This window comes from Coregonus lavaretus, assembly GCF_964263955.1.
Source record: "Coregonus lavaretus genome assembly, chromosome: 2".
Classification (NCBI taxonomy): Eukaryota; Metazoa; Chordata; class Actinopteri; order Salmoniformes; family Salmonidae; genus Coregonus; species Coregonus lavaretus.
Genome location: NC_139989.1, coordinates 33,424,880 through 33,445,726, shown reverse-complemented (window position 1 = coordinate 33,445,726; position 20,847 = coordinate 33,424,880). Strand labels below are relative to the sequence as shown.

At 48.9% G+C, this 20,847-nt stretch overlaps 1 protein-coding gene across 1 annotated transcript in view; it reads right to left on the bottom strand.

Moving 5' to 3' along the window:
* Window positions 1–390: 390 nt before the first annotated feature.
* Window positions 391–20,847, bottom strand: part of LOC311138795 (uncharacterized protein) — a gene marked incomplete at both ends in the record, with an annotated part of 33,545 nt that continues 13,088 nt past the window's right edge. Inside the window, 4 exons of the mRNA XM_084173614.1 lie at window positions 391–1,180; window positions 1,343–1,452; window positions 2,234–2,303; window positions 2,971–3,067. Of these exons, the coding sequence (XP_084029740.1) occupies window positions 391–1,180; window positions 1,343–1,452; window positions 2,234–2,303; window positions 2,971–3,067 (1,067 nt within the window). The remainder of the gene's footprint in view (window positions 1,181–1,342; window positions 1,453–2,233; window positions 2,304–2,970; window positions 3,068–20,847) is intronic.

Genomic DNA, 20,847 nt, shown 5'->3' with positions numbered 1-20,847 from the left:
TGTATGTGGTTAGTCCTTACAGTAAAATCCATAGGCCACCTCTGTGAGTTCAATAGATACACAGTAAGTACAGTGCTGACATCTTCTGGGCATTGTGAGTAATCAAGGGAACCTACCGCATGAGGCTCCAACAGTTTTCCCTCCTAGAAAATATAAGTGTTTCTCAATCTCAACCCAGTCTTCAGTGACTACAAATCAGTAGTTTTACACATGTGGTCCATTCCAACACTAACACACCTGATTAAACTAGTCCAACTAATAATCAAGCTCATGTGATTAGTTGATCAGGTGTGATAGCGTTAGAATGGATCAAATATTGAGAACAGTGGCCTATAGTGGCCCTCATGTCCTGAGAATGTATTCCACCATCAGATGGGGTTAGCTAGTTAGTTAAGTGGCTAGCTGGGACAGTCTGACGTAGGGATCCTCCTTGCACTGCTCCACCTGCCCCCTCTCTTTCCTCCAGGCTTGCTGCTCTTGACTGCCCCCTTTAGGAGGTCCAGAGGAAAGCACATGGCCCCAGCCCCCAAGTGCCTGTAGGGCTGGGAGGAAGCAGTACCCAGAGGTGTGTAGGGTAGGGCCCACTGGGGGCAAGTTGAAGGGGGTGGTGGTGGTGGGGGGCTTGTACGCTGGAGGAGGGTCTTCATTCTCACTTGGTAGTGAGCCGTTGGACGTAGAGCTAGGTCGGGGTGGGTGGAGCTCTGACTTGGGCCATGCCATGATGTTGTTGTTGCCGTAGTTGTTACCAGTGTTCTTACTGTAGTCTGCTACTACAGCTCTCGTAAGACCATCAGACACTTCTGTTGATCTGGACAGGCCAGCACTGACCTGAGGCATCGCCACGTAGCCCTCACTCGACTCCAAGAGGGATGGGGCAGTCCTCTCCGAGGAGGAGGGAGAAGGGGGTTCAGAGTTAGAGAGAGTGTTGTCGGACTCCTCACAGGGAGGCTCCAGACTCATAAACGCACTCGGCGCTGGTGAACTGTCACCACACAAGATATAAGGGCCACTGAAGCTGAAGCCAGATGAGTCTAGAGCAGGAGGGCAAGATCTGCCCACAGACAACAGATGTAGGGAGGAAGAGTTTGGGTCATACTTCTTCCACCCATCCTTGGTAATGGAATGGAACAGTCCATTGGCCTCTACATCTGGGGTCAACCACAATGGATTATCTGAAGAGCTGCAACACAACAGAGTGAGGTAAGGGTTAGGGCTGTTGTAATGGTTTGGGTTGAGGCTAGGGTTAGGGTTAGGGTTGAGCCAGGTCACTGTGTGTATGAGTTACATTTTATAAGTGTTGGACAGTGTAGGTTAGAAGTATGAAGATATGAGCCAGTTTTACCAGCTACAGCAGAGACTGATATCCTCCCTGCCCTCCAGTGTCTGTATGCTGCAGATATAGGTCTGCTCACTTCTCTCACTCTCGGGGAATAACAACCTATCAGGAGACTTCTGGGAAAGAGAGGACATACCATCATCTGTGAGTGATGAACTATGAAAGATGGATACATGCAGGCAAGTGCACAGATAGGGGTCTACCTGTGCCCTCCCACTCCCCTTTTGGGTGGCAGTATATATATGTTTGTATACAGTTTTAGTCGTTGTTGTTCTGAACCACGAAGCACATGGTCCCCATGTGTGCAACTTCTGTAAGCGCCTCTACTCTACTGCTCTGTTCCAAAACGCAAATGCGATGATATGCAATGCTTTATTATAAAGGTAAACTCTGTAAAAAAAAAAAATACAAACATTGAGCTAGCTAACTAGCAGATTTACATCAATCAACATTAATGATCAGCTGATAGCCCACCCTCTCTTCCTGATATCAGTCTTTTAGAGGCACTGTCACTAGCTTTCTTACAGTTTTTGATGAGTGAGTGTGTTGTTGCAGAAATAAATAGGCCAATGCTAAAACATGTTTAAATGTTTGCTACAGAGGCAGTTAGTATGTTATGAATTTCGAGATATGAATTGCCCTTTTTTTCATTTTGAGCACCTGCCCTCTGAAAGGTCTGTGCACAGCCCTGAATACATCCATTGTAATTTATAGTGGTTATGAAAAAAAATCTTTGTGCACAGTCTAGTCGATTTTAAAACTATCATTATTATTATTATTATTATTATTATTATTGAGTGCAGTTGTCATATATTCAATAGCTGAATAGTCCACAGCGAGATGCTTTGTGAATAATGCTGGATGAATACTCAGTCATTCAGATGTATTCAGACGTACCTTAATGACCTCTTGCAGTACCTTGCTCTTGAGGGGCGACGGGACAGACAACTCCCACAGGACTACCCTCCTACAGCCAGAAAAGGAATGAATGAATCAATGGATGGATGAATGAATAGAATGACAGGTAACTGCCAAAATGAAGGAAACACCAACATAAAGTTTCTTAATAGGGTGTTGAGCCAGAGCCAGAACAGCTTCAATGCACCTTGGCATAGATTCTACAAGTGTCTGGAGCTCTATTGGAGGGATGCGACGCCATTCTTCCATGAGAAATTACATAATTTGGTGTTTTATTGATGGTGGTGGAAAACGCTGTCTCAGGTGCCGTCCCAGAATCTCCTATAAGTGTTCAATTGGGTTGAGATCTGGTGACTGAAACGGCCATGGCATATGGTTTACATTGTTTTCATGCTCATCAAACCATTCAGTGACCACTCATGGCCTGTGGATGGGGCATTGTCATCCTATGGGGGCATAGCTATGGCAGCCCAAATAATGGCCTGCCCAGCATTTTTATACATGACGCTAAGCATGATGGGATGTTAATTGCTTAATTAACTCAGGAACCACACCTGTATGGAAGCACCGACTTTCAATAAACTTTGTATCCCTCATTTACTCAAGTGTTTCCATTATTTTGGCAGTTACCTGTAGTTTAACATTAGTAATAACACAAGGGCGAATTAAAATGGTAGAAAAACAATAAAAACACTTTGAGAAGTCTGAGCAATCACCTGTGACAGGCTGGTATGGTAACATAGAGAGCGATGAAGACAATGGCCACCAGTACACTGATGAAGACGTAGAGGAAGGTGGTGACGGACCAGGAAGCTACAAGGAGACATTGGACAAAACATGCATATGTAAGAGTGGAAAATGTAGTTGATGATCATTGATAAGTAATTGATTAGTAGTGTCTGGAAATTCCTGTCTGTCACATGAACTGATTGAGATGGTGGTTGCTTCAAGAGAACAAAGTCACATTTTATCAGCTCCTGTATGCTGTCTTCATCAAGTATAGTTTTAATTTCTTCTTCTTTCACTCTCAGAATCCTCCAAACGGCGTATTACACACATTTCAATATTATGGTAGTTCAATGATAAAACATCCAACTCATCCAAGTTCATTTTTCACATTAAAGCAAATATTGAGGCTTCACGTAAGACTAACACGTGGAAGCAAGAAACACTCTTCAATAAATAATGAAAGTGTTTACGTGTGTTTTTGAAAACATTCTTCAAGAGAGATGAACTTTGGTGCTTTTTCATTCAGCATCTCATGAATAGATAATCACATTATAGATTTTAGAGCTCCGCTGTCTTGACTCACAAGGCTGGCACAGCTAGATGAATTGTAAATAATAAAATATGGATCACTTCCCCCCATTTGTACTTGTTTTAGTCCAGACTGGTTATCTCTGATGATAAAATATGTTTTCAGAGTTACAGTTTTTCAACCACTCCACAAATTTCTTGTTAACAAACTTTAATTTTGGCAAGTCGGTTAGGACATCTACTTTGTGCATGACACAATACATTTTTACAACAATTGTTTACAGACAGATTATTTGACTTATAATTCACAGTATCACAATTCCAGTGGTTCAGAAGTTTATATACACTAAGTTGACTGTGCCTTTAAACAGCTTGGAAAATTCAAAAAAATGATGTCATGAAGTTAGAAACTTCTTTTACATCATTTGAGTCAATTGGAGGTGTACCTGTGGATGTATTTCAAGGCCTACCTTCAAACTCAGTGCCTCTTTGCTTGACATCATGGGAAATTCAAAAGAAATCAGCCAAGACCTCAGAAAGAAAATTGCAGACCTCCACAAGTCTGGTTCATCCTTGGGAGCAATTTCCAAACGCCTGAAGGTACAACATTTATCTGTACAAACAATAGTATGCAAGTACAGTCGTGGTCAAAAGTTTTGAGAATGACACAAATAATACTTTTCACAAAGTCTGCTGCCTCAGTTTTTATGACGGAAATTTGCATATACTCCAGAATGTAATGAAGAGCGATCAGATGAATTGCAATTAATTGCAAAGTCCCTCTTTGCCATGAAAATGAACTTAATCTCAAAAAGACATTTCCACTGCATTTCAGCCCTGCCACAAAAGGACCAGCTGACAACATGTCAGTGATTCTCTCGTTAACACAGGTGAGAGTGTTGACGAGGACAAGGCTGGAGATCACGCTGTCATGCTGATTGAGTTAAAATAACAGACTGGAAGTTTTAAAAGGAGGGTGGTGCTTGAAATCATTGTTCTTCCTCTGTTAACCATGGTTACCTGCAAGGAAACACGTGCCATCATCATTGCTTTGCACAAAAAGGGCTTCACAGGCAAGGATATTGCTGCTAGTAAGATTGCACCTAAATCAACCATTTATCGGATCATCAGGAACTTCAAGGAGAGAGGTTCAATTGTTGTAAAGAAGGCTTCAGGACGCCCTAGAAAGTCCAGCAAGCGCCAGGACCGTCTCCTAAAGTTGATTCAGCTGCGGGATCGGGGCACCACCAGTGCAGAGCTTGCTCAGGAATGGCAACAGGCAGGTGTGAGTGCATCTGCACGCACAGTGAGGTGAAGACTTTTGGAGGATGGCCTGGTGTCAAGAAGGGCAGCGAGGAAGCTACTTCTCTCCAGGAAAAACATCAGGGACAGACTGATATTCTGTGAAATGTACAGGGATTGGACTGCTGAGGACTGGGGTAAAGTCATTTTCTCTGATGAATCCCCTTTCCGATTGTTTGGGGCATCCGGAAAAAAGCTTGTCCGGAGAAGACAAGGTGAGCGCTACCATCAGTCCTATGTCATGCCAACAGTAAAGTATTCTGAGACCATTCATGTGTGGGGTTGCTTCTCAGCCAAGGGAGTGGGCTCACTCACCATTTTGCCTAAGAACACAGCCATGAATGAAGAATGGTACCAACACATCCTCCGAGAGCAACTTTTCACAACCATCCAAGAACAGTTTGGTGACGAACAATGCCTTTTCCAGCATGATGGAGCACTTTACCATAAGGCAAAAGTGATAACTAAGTGGCTCGGGGAACACAACATCGACATTTTGGGTCCATGGCCAGGAAACTCCCCAGACCTTAATCCCATTGAGAACTTGTGGTCAATCCTCAAGAGGCGGGTGGACAAACAAAAACCCACAGATTCGGACAAACTCCAAGCATTGATTACGCAAGAATGGGCTGCCATCAGTCAGGATGTGGCCCAGAAGTTAATTGACAGCATGCCAGGGCGGATTGCAGAGGTCTTGAAAAAGAAGGGTCAACACTGCAAATATTGACTCTTTGCATAAACTTCATGTAATTGTCAATGAAAGCCTTTGACACTTATGGAATGCTTGTAATTATACTTCAGTATACCATAGTAACATCTGACAAAAATATCTAAAAACACTGCAGCAGCAAACTTTGTGAAGACCAATACTTGTGTCATTCTCAAAACTTTTGACCATGACTGTATAAACACCATGGGACCACGCAGCCATCATACCGCTCAGGAATGAGACACGTTCTGTCTCCTAGAGATGAACGTACTTTGGTGCAAAAGTGCAAATCAATCCCAGAACAACAGCAAAGGACGTTGTGAAGATGCTGGAGGAAATAGGTACAAAATTATCTATATCCACAGTACAACGAGTCCTATATCAACATAACCTGAAAGGCCGCTCAGCAAGGAAGAAGCCACTGCTCCAAAACTGCCATATAAAAGCCAGACTACGGTTTGCAACTGCACAAAGATCGTATTTATTGGAGAAATGTCCTCTGGTATGATGAAACAAAAATAGAACTGTTAACCCATAATGACCATCGTTATGTTTGGAGGAAAAAGGGGAACGCTTGCAAGCTGAAGAACACCATCCCAACCATGCAGCACGGGGGTGGCAGCATCATGCTGTGGGGGTACTTTGCTGCAGGAGGGACTGGTGCACTTCACAAAATAGATGGCATAATGAGGAAGGAAAATTATGTGGATATATTGAAGCAACATCTCAAGACATACAGTGGGGAAAGAAAGTATTTAGTCAGCCACCAATTGTGCAAGTTCTCCCACTTAAAAAGATGAGAGAGGCCTGTAATTTTCATCAGAGGTACACGTCAACTATGACAGACAAATTGAGATTTTTTTTCTCAAAAAAATCACATTGTAGGATTTTTAATGAATTTATTTGCAAATTATGGTGGAAAATAAGTATTTGGTCACCTACAAACAAGCAAGATTTCTGGCTCTCACAGACCTGTAACTTCTTCTTTAAGAGGCTCCTCTGTCCTCCACTCGTTACCTGTATTAATGGCACCTGTTTGAACTTGTTATCAGTATAAAAGACACCTGTCCACAACCTCAAACAGTCACACTGTCACGATCGTCTAATGAGGGAGACCAAGGCGCAGCGTTGCGAGTGAACATATTCTATTTAATAAATGCTCACATGAACAAAACAATAAACAACGAATGCGTGACGTCTATGGTACAACACGAACACACACGAACACTCTGACAGAATCACGCATCATTCCATGGAATCAGCAGGAGCGACCGCGCCAACAGCAGGTATGGAGGAACGTCTTCGTGGGCAGGAGGATTGGATTAACCAGGTCTGTCATGCCCTGGAGGGGGTGATGAACACTCTCCACCGATGGGAAACCAGCGGGGTACCCACGACCCCACCTACCGAACCATCCCCATCGGTCAGTCCTCCTGTCCCATCTCCGGAACCCAGTGGGATTCGGCTCTCGCTCCCGAGGGCGTACGACGGCTCCACTGCCGGGTGTCAAGGGTTCCTGCTGCAAGTGGAGCTCTACCTCGCCACCGTACACCCGGCGCCCTCGGGACACGAGAGCGTCTCAGCCCTCATCTCCTGTCTCACCGGCAAGGCGTTGGAGTGGGCCAACGCCGAATGGAGGAGAATGGACGCCGCTACCACTACCTATGCGGAGTTCTCCCGCCGCTTCCGTGCTGTGTTTGACCATCCACCAGAGGGGAAGGCGGCGGGGGAGCGTCTGTTCTACCTCCGACAGGGGATGAGGAGCGCCCAGGACTTTGCCTTGGAATTCCGGACTCTAGCGGCCGATGCAGGGTGGAATGAGCGGGCCCATATAGACCACTTCCGTTGCAGCCTCCGGGAGGACGTCCAGCGAGAGTTGGCGTGCAGGGACACCTCGTTGACCTTTGACCAACTTGTCGACATGGCCATTCGGCTGGATACCCTGCTCGCCACCCGTGGACGTCCCGGGTGGGGTTCGCCCATTCCACTCTCCAGCACCTCCGAGCCGAGCCCTATGGAGCTCGGGGGTGCTGGCGCTAGAGAACGGAGGAGTAGGAACCCGAGGGGGGCCGTTCCCTGCACTAACTGTGGCCGTGGAGGGCACACCGCGGCTAGGTGTTGGGGAGGGTCCCCCGGTGGAGGAGAAGGCAGGTCACGCATTGGGGGGTCCCCCCAGGTGAGTAGGCGCCCTACTTACCCAGAGCTTTCTGTCGTGCACCTAACCTTGCCTGTTTGTTTTCCACAGGTTGCACCTCGTTCCCAGCATAAGGCGCTGGTAGATTCAGGCGCAGCTGGGAATTTTGTAGATCGCCAGTTTTGTATAGAGTTAGGGATTCCCCTCCTTCCAGTTGATAAGCCTTTCCCTGTTCATGCCCTAGATAGCCGTCCGTTAGGGTCTGGGTTGATTAGGGAGGTCACAGCGCCCCTTCAAATGATGGCGCAGGAGGGTCATGAGGAGATGATTCAGCTCTATCTGATTGACTCTCCTGCGTATCCGGTAGTGCTGGGCCTTCCCTGGTTGATGACCCATGACCCTACTATTATGTGGCGAGAGAAAGCTCTTAAAGGGTGGTCTGCCCAGTGTGAGGGGCGGTGTCTGGGTATTTCCATAGGGGCGACCTCGGTGGAAAGTCCGAATCTAATGACAGCACTGCATATTCCCCCCGAGTATGAGGATTTGAAACTGGTGTTTAGTAAGACTAGGGCGGCGCAGCTGCCGCCTCATAGACGGGGGGATTGTGCGATAGATCTCCAGTCAGGAGCAGCTCTCCCGCGGAGCCATGTGTATCCCTTGTCTCAAGAGGAGAGGAAGGCAATGGAGACGTACATCGCTGAGTCTCTGAGACAGGGATACATACGGGCCTCCACTTCACCCGCTTCCTCGAGTTTCTTTTTTGTGAAGAAAAAGGATGGAGGTCTGCGCCCGTGTATTGATTACCGCGGTCTCAATCAGATTACGGTGAAGTACAGCTATCCACTTCCTCTGATTGCGACTATGACGGAGTCACTGCACGGTGCGCAGTTCTTTACAAAATTGGATCTCAGGAGCGCATATAACTTGGTGCGCATTAGAGAGGGCGATGAATGGAAGACAGCGTTTAGCACGACTTCCGGACACTACGAGTATCTAGTCATGCCATATGGGTTAATGAATGCTCCCTCAGTCTTCCAATCCTTCGTCGATGAGATTTTCCGGGACATGCAGGGACAGGGAGTAGTCGTGTACATCGACGACATTCTGGTGTACAGTCCTACCCGAGCAGAGCATGTTGCCCTGGTGCGCCGAGTATTGAGGAGGCTGTTGGAGCATGACCTATATGTCAAGGCAGAGAAATGTCGGTTTTTCCAGAAGTCGGTCTCCTTTCTGGGTTACCAGTTGTCTGCGTCAGGGGTGAAGATGGAGGTAGACCGGGTGTCAGCTGTGGGTAATTGGCAGACCCCAACCACTGTGAAGGAGGTGCAACAGTTCTTGGGTTTTGCGAATTATTACCGGAGGTTTATCCGGGGTTTTGGACAGGTGGCAGCTCCCATAACGTCTCTGTTAAAGGGGGGTCCGGTGCGCTTGCGGTGGTCAGCTGAGGCGGACAGGGCTTTTGGGAGACTGAAGGACCTGTTTACCTCGGCGCCGGTGTTGGCGCATCCGGATCCCTCTTTACCGTTCCAGGTAGAGGTGGACGCGTCAGAGGCCGGTATAGGGGCCGTTCTTTCCCAACGTTCTGGCACTCCACCTAAACTCCGTCCCTGTGCGTTTTATTCTAAAAAGCTCAGTCCGGCGGAGCGGAATTATGACGTAGGAGACAGGGAGCTGTTAGCCGTGGTACAGGCCCTAAAGGTGTGGCGGCATTGGCTCGAGGGGGCTCAACACCCTTTCCTCATTCTAACTGACCATCGTAACCTGGAGTACATCCGGGCAGCTAGGAGACTGAATCCTCGCCAGGCCCGCTGGACTATGTTTCTAGCCCGGTTTGTGTTTAAAATCACATACATCCCTGGGTCCCAGAACGGGAAGGCAGATGCTCTGTCTCGGCGGTATGACGCGGAGGAGAGGTCCGTTGAGCCCACGCCCATACTACCAGAGTCTTGTCTGGTTGCACCGGTGGTGTGGGAGGTTGATGGCGAGATCGAGCGGGCGTTACGCACCGACCCAAGTCCTCCACAGTGTCCAGTGGGTCGGACGTACGTTCCGCTCGAGGTACGCGATCGCCTCATTTGTTGGGCTCATACGTCCCCCTCCTACAACCCCTGCCTATTCCACAACGACCCTGGTCCCACCTCTCGGTGGATTTTGTTACCGACCTTCCCCCCTCACAGGGGAATACTACCATCCTGGTCGTTGTGGATCGGTTCTCGAAGGCCTGTCGTCTCCTTCCCATGCCGGGTCTACCCACTGCCCTACAGACCGCTGAGGCTCTGTTTACCCATGTCTTCCGGCATTACGGGGTACCCGAGGATATAGTGTCTGACCGAGGCCCGCAGTTCACCTCCAGAGTGTGGAGAGCGTTTATGGAACGGTTGGGGGTTTCGGTAAGCCTTACCTCGGGTTACCACCCGGAGAGTAATGGGCAGGTTGAACGTGTTAACCAGGAGGTGGGTAGGTTTCTGAGGTCTTATTGCCAGGGCCGGCCGGAGGAGTGGGCGAGATACGTTCCGTGGGCCGAAATGGCACAGAACTCTCTCCGCCACTCCTCCACCCAACTAACCCCTTTCAAGTGTGTGTTAGGGTACCAGCCGGTTCTGGCACCTTGGCACGAGAGCCAGATCGAGGCCCCTGCGGTGGATGAATGGGTACGGCGCTCGGAGGAAACATGGAACGCTGCCCACGTACATCTGCAGCGGGCCATCCGTCGGCAGAAAACGAGCGCCGATCTCCACCGCAGTGAGGGGCCTGTGAACGCACCTGGAGATCGAGTCTGGCTCTCGACCAGAAACCTGCCCCTCCGCCTGCCCTGCCGGAAGCTGGGTCGGCGGTTTGTGGGGCCATTCAAAGTCCTGAGGAGGTTGAACGAGGTGTGTTACAGGTTAGAACTGCCTATTGACTATAGGAATATTAACCCCTCGTTCCATGTGTCTCCTCAGGCCGGTGGTAGCTGGTCCACTCCAGGAGTATGAGATAGAGGAGCCTCCTCCGCCCCCGTTGGACATCGAGGGGGCTCCGGCGTACACCGTGAGGTCCATCCTTGATTCGAGACGCCGGATGGGGGGTCTTCAATATCTCGTGGAGTGGGAGGGGTACGGCCCGGAGGAGCGGTGCTGGGTGCCAAGGAGGGACATATTGGACCAGTCCCTGCTGACCGAGTTCCATCGGGGTCAGCCTGCGCGCCCTGCTCCGCGTCGTCCGGGTCGTCCCCGAGCCCCGGGTCGGCGCACGGCTGGAGCCGCGCGTCAAGGGGGGGGGGGGGGTACTGTCACGGTTTCGGCCGAGGCTGCTCCTCTTCCTTGTTCGGGCAGGCTTCGGCGGTCGTCGTCTCCGGAGTACTAGCTGCCACCGTTCTATGTTTCATGTTCGTTTGGTTTTGTCTCTTTGTAACACCTGTCCCTTGTTTGTGTTTGATTATGTTCCCTATTTAGTTTCGTTTGTTTGGGTCAGGTGTTATGCGTGATTGTATTTTGTCAGCTTGCCACAGAGGAGTTTGTTCTCTCTCGTTTATTGTCATTTTCGAGAGTTCGCACTGCGTGCGCTTTTTCTTGTTTTCCGCACTGTGTTTGTGCGTAATTGTTCGCGCCGCCCGGTTGGGTTGGCGACTCTTTACCTGTTTTTGGAATTACTAAAGTCTGTTGAAGTCATCCTGGTTCCTGCGCTTGATTCCCTACACTCATCCACACACAGCACTCTGACACACACTCCAAACTCCACTATGGCCAAGACCAAAGAGCTGTCAAAGGACACCAGAAACAAAATTGTAGACCTGCACCAGGCTGGGAAGACTGAATCTGCAATAGGTAAGCAGCTTAGTTTGAAGAAATCAACTGTGGGAGCAATTATTAGGAAATGGAAGACATACAAGACCACTGATAATCTCCCTCGATCTGGGGCTCCACACAAGATCTCACTCCGTGGGGTCAAAATGATCACAAGAACGGTGAGCAAAAATCCCAGAACCACACAGGGGGACCTAGTGAATGACCTGCAGAGAGCTGGGACCAAAGTAACAAAGCCTACCATCAGTAACACACTACGCCGCCAGGGACTCAAATCCTGCAGTGCCAGACGTGTCCCCCTGCTTAAGCCAGTACATGTCCAGGCCCGTCTGAAGTTTGCTAGAGTGCATTTGGATGATCCAGAAGAGGATTGGGAGAATGTCATATGGTCAGATGAAACCAAAATATAACTTTTTGGTAAAAACTCAACTCGTCGTGTTTGGAGGACAAAGAATGCTGAGTTGCATCCAAAGAACACCATACCGACTGTGAAGCATGGGGGTGGAAACATCATGCTTTGGGGCTGTTTTTCTGCAAAGGGACCAGGACGACTGATCCGTGTAAAGGAAAGAATGAATGGGGCCATGTATCGTGAGATTTTGAGTGAAAACCTCCTTCCATCAGCAAGGGCATTGAAGATGAAACGTGGCTGGGTCTTTCAGCATGACAATGATCCCAAACACACCGCCCGGGCATCGAAGGAGTGGCTTCGTAAGAAGCATTTCAAGGTCCTGGAGTGGCCTAGCCAGTCTCCAGATCTAAACCCCATAGAAAATCTTTGGAGGGAGTTGAAAGTCCGTGATGCCCAGCGACAGCCCCAAAACATCACTGCTCTAGAGGAGATCTGCATGGAGGAATGGGCCAAAATACCATCAACAGTGTGTGAAAACCTTGTGAAGACTTACAGAAAACGTTTGACCTGTGTCATTGCCAACAAAGGGTATATAACAAAGTATTGAGAAACTTTTGTTATTGACCAAATACTTATTTTCCACAATAATTTGCAAATAAATTCATAAAAAATCCCACAATGTGATTTTCTGGATTTTTTTTTCTCATTTTGTCTGTCATAGTTGACGTGTACCTACGATGAAAATTACAGGCCTCTCTAATCTTTTTAAGTGGGAGGACTTGCACAATTGGTGGCTGACTCAATACTTTTTGTGGATGTATTGAAGCAACATCTCAAGACATCAGTCAGGAAGTTAAAGCTTGGTCGCAAATGGGTCTTCCAAATGGACAATGACCCCAAGCATACTTCCAAAGTTGTGGCAAAATGGCTTAAGGACAACAAAGTCAACGTATTGGAGTGGCCATCACAAAGCCCTGACCTAAATCCTATAGAAAATGTGTCGGCAGAACTGAAAAAGCGTGTGTGAACAAAGAGGCCTACAAAACTGACACAGTCAGGAGGAATGGGCCAAAATTCACCAAACTTATTGTTGGAAGCTTGTGGAAGGCTACCCGAAACATTTGACCCAAGTCAAACAATTTAAAGGCAATGCTACCAAATACTAGTTGACTGTATGTAAACTTTTGACCCACTGGGAACATGATGAAAGAAATAAAAGCTTAAATAAATAATTATCTCTACTATTATTCTGACATTTCACATTCTTAAAATAAAGTGGTGATCCTAACTGACCTAGACAGGGAATTTGTAGTAAGATTAATTATCAGGAATTGTGAAAAACTGAGTTTAAATGTATTTGGCTAAGGTGTATGTAAACTTCCAACTTCAACTGTATTTGCAAAAAATTATAGAATTAGCTTGGTCCAAGTTTGTGCTCTTGCCAACTCCATTGCTGTCATTATTATTTATATATTTTTTCACCTTTATTTAACCAGGTAAGCCAGTTGAGAACAAGTTCTCATTTACAACTGCAACCTGGCCAAGATAAAGCAAAGCTGTGCGATAAAAACAACAACACAGAGTTACATATGGGGTAAAACAAAACATAAAGTCAAAAATACAACAGAAAAAATATATACAGTGTGTTCAAATTTAGCAAGTTATGGAGTTAAGGCAATAAATAGGCCATAGTGAAAAATAATTACAATTAGTATTAACACTGGAATGATAGATATGCAAGAGATGATGTGCAAATAGAGATACTGGGGTGCAAATTAGCAAAATAAATAACAATATGGGGATGAGGTAGTTGGGTGGTCTAATTTCAGATGGGCTGTGTGCAGGTGCAGTGATCCGTAAGGTGCTCTGACAACTGATGCTTAAAGTTAGTGAGGAAGATAAGAGTCTCCAGCTTCAGAGATTTTTGCAATTCGTTCCAGTCATTGGCAGCAGAGAACTGGAAGGAATGGCGGCCAAAGGAGGTGTTGGCTTTGGGGATGACCAGTGAGTTATTGCTGCTGGAGCGCATACTACGGGTGGGTGTTGCTATGGTGACCAATGAGCTAAGATAAGGCGGGATTTGCCTATCAGTGATTTATAGATGGCCTGGAGCCAGTGGGTTTGGCGACGAATATGTAGTGAGGACCAGCCAACAAGAGCGTACAGGTCACAGTGGTGGGTAGTATATGGGGCTTTGGTGACAAAACGGATGGCACTGTGATAGACTACATCCAATTTGCTGAGTAGAGTGTTGGAGGCTATTTTGTAAATGACATCGCCGAAGTCAAGGATCAGTAGGATAGTCAGTTTCACGAGGGCATGTTTGGCAGCATGAGTGAAGGAGGCTTTGTGTCAGAACGGCTGATGTGGATGTGGTGTAGGAGTCAAACGCAGGACACAGAAGCTTCGTCCAACAGACTTTACTAAACGAAAAAATAATAACACTGGGCCTCAACTAATCAGGAGGCGAACGATTACGCAGCAGTGCGTAAAACACCTAAATACTATAGCGCACGAAATACAGTGCGACTGTCCTGAACATACAAATAGCAAAAACGAGCAGCACCAAAAGACAGGCGGAACAATTACACACAACACACGACTAACAAAACGAGAAACTTATAGGAGACATAATTAACACTAAATGGAAACAGGTGTACAAAGAAGACAAAACCAAACAAACATCGATAACATACAACGGTGGCAGCTAGTACTCCGGGGACGACGACCGCCGAAGCCTGCCCGAGCAAGGAGGAGGAGCAGCCTCGGCCGAAACCGTGACAGTACCCCCCCATTGACGCGCGGTACCAGCCGTGCGCCGACCCCGGCCTCGGGGACGACCAGGAGGACGCGGAGCAGGGCGCGTGGGATGACCACGGTGGAACTCAGTCAGGAGAGACGGGTCTAAGATGTCCCTCCTCGGCACCCAGCACCGTTCCTCCGGGCCGTACCCCTCCCACTCCACGAGATATTGGAGACCCCCCACCCGACTTCTCGAATCCAAGATGGACCGAACTGTGTACGCCGGAGCCCCCTCGATGTCCAGTGGGGGCGGAGGAGTCTCTCCAATCTCACAGTCCTGGAGTGGACCAGCTACCACCGGCCTGAGAAGAGACACATGGAACGAGGGGTTAACGTGATAATCAATAGGCAGTTGTAACCTGTAACACACCTCGTTCAGTCTCCTCAGGACTTTAAAAGGCCCCACAAACCGCCGATCCAGCTTCCGGCAGGGCAGGCGGAGGGGCAGGTTTCTGGTCGAGAGCCAGACTCGATCTCCAGGTGCGTACACCGGACCCTCACTGCGGTGGAGATCGGCGCTCGCCTTTTGTCGACGGATGGCCCGCTGCAGATGGACGTGTGCAGCGTTCCACGTCTCCTCCGAGCACCGCACCCACTCATCCACCGCAGGGGCCTCGATCTGGCTCTTATGCCATGGTGCCAGAACCGGCTGGTACCCTAACACACATTGGAAAGGGGTTAGGTTGGTGGAGGAGTGGCGGAGAGAGTTCTGTGCCATCTCTGCCCAGGGGATATACCTCGCCCACTCCTCCGGCCGGCCCTGGCAATACGATCTCAGAAACCTACCCACATCCTGGTTCACTCGTTCTACCTGCCCATTGCTCTCCGGGTGGTACCCCGAGGTAAGGCTCACCGAGACCCCCAAGCACTCCATGAACGCCCTCCAGACTCTGGAGGTGAACTGGGGACCTCGATCAGACACTATATCCTCGGGTACCCCGTAGTGCCGAAAGACGTGGGTGAATAGTGCCTCAGCGGTCTGTAGGGCAGTAGGGAGACCCAGTAGGGAGACCCGGCATTGGGAGGAGACGACAGGCCTTAGAGAACCGATCCACAACGACCAGTATAGTGAAATCCACCGAGAGGTGAGACCAGGGTCGTTGTGGAACGGGCAGGGGTTGTAACTTCCCCCTGGGCAGGTGTCTAGGCGCCTTACACTGGGCGCACACCGAGCAGGAGGAGACATAAACCCTCACATTCCTGGCTAACGTTGGCCACCAGTACCTAGCGCTAAGGCAGTGCACTGTCCGGCCAATACCTGGATGTCCAGAGGAGGGGGACGTGTGAGCCCAATAAATCAGTCGATCCCGAACCTTGAGCGGAACGTACGTCCGACCCACAGGACACTGTGGAGGACTAGGGTCGGTACGCAACGCCCGCTCGATTTCCGTATCGACCTCCCACACTACAGGTGCCACCAGACAAGACTCCGGCAGTATGGGAGTGGGCTCAATGGACCTCTCCTCTGTGTCATACCGCCGGGACAAGGCGTCTGCCTTACCGTTCTGGGACCCAGGGATGTACGTGATTTTAAATACGAACCGGGCTAGAAACATGTTCCACCGAGCCTGACGAGGGTTCAATCTCCTAGCTGCCCGGATGTACTCCAGGTTACGGTGGTCAGTCAAAATGAGAAAAGGGTGTTGAGCCCCCTCAAGCCAATGCCTCCACACCTTTAGGGCCTGTACCACGGCTAACAGCTCCCTGTCCCCTACGTCATAATTTCGCTCCGCTGGGCTGAGCTTCTTGGAGTAAAAAGCACAGGGGCGGAGTTTAGGTGGCGTGCCGGATCGTTGCGATAGTACGGCCCCAATACCGGCCTCTGACGCGTCCACCTCTACCTGAAATGGTAAAGCGGGGTCCGGATGCGCCAGCACCGGAGCCGAAGTAAACAGGTCCTTCAGTCTCCCAAATGCCCTGTCCGCCTCAGCAGACCACTGCAAGCGCGCCGGACCCCCCTTCAGAAGAGACGTTATGGGAGCTGCCACCTGTCCAAAACCCCGGATAAACCTCCGGTAGTAATTTGCAAAACCCAAGAACTGCTGCACCTCTTTAACCGTGGTTGGGGTTTGCCAATTACGCACGGCTGACACACGGTCAACCTCCATCTTCACCCCTGACGCGGACAACCGATAACCCAAAAAGGAGATAGACTCCTGGAAAAACAGACATTTCTCTGCCTTGACATACAAGTCGTGCTCCAACAGCCTCCTCAACACTCGGCGCACCAGAGCTACATGCTCGGCTCGGGTAGAAGAGTACATTAGAATGTCGTCAATGTACACGACCACACCTTGCCCCTGCATGTCCCGGAAGATCTCGTCCACAAAGGATTGGAAGACTGAAGGAGCATTCATCAACCCGTATGGCATGACGAGATACTCGTAATGACCCGAGGTGGTACTAAATGCTGTCTTCCATTCATCGCCCTCCCTAATGTGCACCAAGTTGTAGGCGCTCCTGAGATCCAGTTTTGTGAAGAAACGCACTCCGTGTAATGATTCCGTCATAGTCGCAATCAGAGGGAGTGGATAACTGTATTTCACAGTGATCTGATTGAGACTACGGTAATCAATACACGGGCGCAACCCTCCATCCTTCTTCTTCACAAAAAAGAAGCTTGAGGATGCAGGGGAAGTGGAGGGCCGTATGTATCCTTGTCTCAGAGACTCGGCTATGTATGTCTCCATAGCCCCCTTCTCTTCTTGAGACAGAGGATACACATGGCTCCGCGGAAGCGCTGCTCCTGCCTGGAGGTCTATCGCACAATCCCCCTGTCTATGAGGAGGCAACCGCGTCGCCCTCGTCTTGCTAAACACGAGTGCTACTTCCTCATACTCAGGGGGAATGTGCATTGCGGGCACTTGGTTCGGACTCTCCACGAGGTCGCCCCCACGGAAACACCTAGACATCGCCCCACACACTGGGCAGACCACTCCTTAAGAGCCCTCTGTTGCCACGAAATGGAGGGATTATGGGTAATCAACCAGGGAAGCCCCAGCACCACTGGATACGCAGGAGAGTCGATCAGATATAACTGAATAGTTTCCTCATGACCCCCCTGCGTACTCATCCTAAGTGGTGCTGTGACCTCCCTAATCAACCCCGATCCCAATGGGCGGCTATCTAGTGCATGGACAGGGAAGGGAGCATCAACAGGAAGGAGTGGAATCCCTAACTCTACACAAAAATTCAGATCAACAAAATTCCCATGAGGTGCAACCTGTGGAAATCTTACAGGTATACATACGTGCACAACAGAGAGCTCTGGGTAAGTGGGGCGCCTACTCACCTGGAAGGGCTCCCCAGTGCGTGGCCTGTTGTCCCGTCCCCCTGGAGACCCTCCCCAGCACCTAGCCGCAGTGTGCCCTCCACGGCCACAGTTGGTGCAGGGGACGGCCCCCCTCGGGCTCCTTCTCCTCCCCTCTCTAGCGCCAGCACCCCCGAGCTCCATAGGGCTCGGCTCGGAGGTGCTGGAGGATGGAATGGACGGCCCCCACTCGGGACGTCCGCGGGTGGCCAGCAGGGTGTCGAGACGGATGGACATGTCCACCAACTGGTCGAACAAGAGGTTGGTGTCCCTGCAGCTCTCGGCGGACGTCCTCCCGTAGACTGCATCGATAGTGGTCGATGAGGGCCCGCTCATTCCACCCTGCATCCGCCGCTAGAGTCCGGAATTCCAGGGCGAACTCCTGTGCGCTCCTCTTCCCCTGTCGGAGGTAGAATAGACGCTCCCCCGCCGCTTTCCCCTCAGGTGGATGGTCGAACACGGCCCTGAAGCGGCGGGAGAACTCCGCGTAGGTGATGGTGGCGGCGTCTATCCCCCTCCATACGGCGTTGGCCCACTCCAACGCCTTGCCGGTGTGACAGGAGATGAGGGCGGAAACGCTCTCGTGTCCCGAGGGCGCCGGGTGTACGGTGGCCAGGTAGAGTTCCACCTGCAGGAGGAACCCCTGACACCCGGCAGCGGTGCCGTCATATGCCCTCGGGAGCGAGAGCCGAATCCCACTGGATTCCGGAGCTTGGATGGGAGGACTGACCGATGGTGGTGGTAAGGTAGGTGGAGGTGTGGGTACTCCTCTGGTCTCCCATCGGTGCAGAGTATTAATCACGTCCTGCAGGGTGGTCCCGAGTTGTAGGATCCTATCGTCCTGCCCGCTGACGCGCTCCTCCAATGACTCGGGCGCTGCTGCTGCTCCTGCTGACTCCATTAGATGGTGTGTAATTCTGTCAGAACGGCTGATGTGGATGTGGTGTAGGAGTCAAACGCAGGACACAGAAGCTTCGTCCAACAGACTTTACTAAACAAAAAAATAATAACACTGGGCCTCAACTAATCAGGAGGCGAACGATTACGCAGCAGTGCGTAAAACACCTAAATAATATAGCGCACGAAATACAGTGCGACTGTCCTGAACATACAAATAGCAAAAACGAGCAGCACCAAAAGACAGGCGGAACAATTACACACAACACACGACTAACAAAACGAGAAACTTATAGGAGACATAATTAACATATCGTATCTGAAGATTATGCCTTTGTTAAATGTTTTTCATGACGAAATGGAATGTTGGTTATGTTAGTATAATGTAACATATAATAGACAGGAAGTGTATTGTAAACTGGCCAGCAGAGGGAGCCATCTTGTTGCATTGGTTATAAATAGGGGTACACGAAGAAGATAGGACAGAGCAGACATTAGAATTGGACGACACTACTGCTCTCCGGACAACGCGTGTCTGTAAACTCATGCTGAAGCTTGTGATCTGAATAAACCTTATGATCAATGTTCAGTATGAGCAGACTTCTTTTGTTGACAGCATAATGATCACCATTCATCATATACGACAGAATGGCGAGCTTGCCAGGAGGGATGATGCAATCCTTCTTTGCTGCATTTGGAGTCGACAAGCTAACTCAAGCTGACTGTGATTTGGAGTCATGACCCGACTAGACACAGCTAAGTTGTTGGTTTGTTACTGCTTATGTACACTGGAGGAGTGTACCCTTACGACCGTGTTTCGGGTGGCGTTATGGCTGTTAACTGGGAGTCTGAACGAAAATATTCTAAATTTGGTTGATGTGTAAACGCTGTTTACAACAATGGATTGTACAAATGGATTGGTAGAGAATAATGTTGGAATACGTATGCATAATTAGAGCACCGTGAATCTGGAAAAGACCTCGAGGAGGCGATTCTTTATGAATGGGCTACAAATCCAGACCTAGTTAGTATTGGGTCAGGTTGATTTCTTAAGCGGGAATTATGAAGTGAATTGGTGTATTTATGTTATACTCCGCCTCTGGCCGACGGGAAATTGGTTTGGGGATAACCGCTTGATATGAGATTCATCTTTCAAGGCAACAAAAAGTTAGAAGGAGATATTATTGATAATCATGGAAAATGATTGGGCCGCGGTGCGGGGTGTTCATTGGTATAGCTAGTAGGCCACAGTTGGCTAGAGGCTGAAGCTAAGGCTTGATTGTTTCAGGCCACGTGGTACATCGTTGCTCAGGCTAATCTTTGTAAGGCTAAAGTGTGAATCATGCTATGGTGTACCTTAGGCTAAGCTAAAGGCTAATGCTACAGGTTAATTGTGTTGTGTGCTACATGCTAACGGATATCCTTAGAGATTCCGTTGCGACGGGTGAAAGTCTCTTAAACTTGTTTATGTGTTTGTAAGTCAGGTTATATGTTTTGTGAGCGCTGGTAAATGTTGTTTGATTATAAGGGGGAAATGGGAAGTTACAGCTGGCTGTTATTCTTTCTGTTTGGGGAGAGAGAAGAGAGAATCTTTCTTCCACGGTGAAAAGTATTTTTGAATGGTTATGCGCATGCGTTTAATTTTGCGACACTACACTATAGAAAGGGGAGTTTATGACACGAGATTAGGACATGTTTTGGTTTACGGCACTAAATCTACGACATGCGGTCGACGAAACAAAATGGTGGCGTTAATAAATGTATGGGGATGCGTTTAATTTTAAAATGATATTTGCGCATGCGTGGGATTCAGCAAAACAACACATTGGTTAAACTGCAGGGAGAGGAACACAGACGACGGAACAAATAGGCACAGGGAGAGTTTAACACGAATATTGGTTAAAGATGAAACTTGTTTTGTAGCCTATTGAATTTATAAATTAAATATAGGAAAACGGATTATAATAGATTGAATTAAATAATTAAATGACGGATTGAAAGCAAAAGGTTTTTGGGCGATCTATAATTAGTCCTGAGTTAAAGTC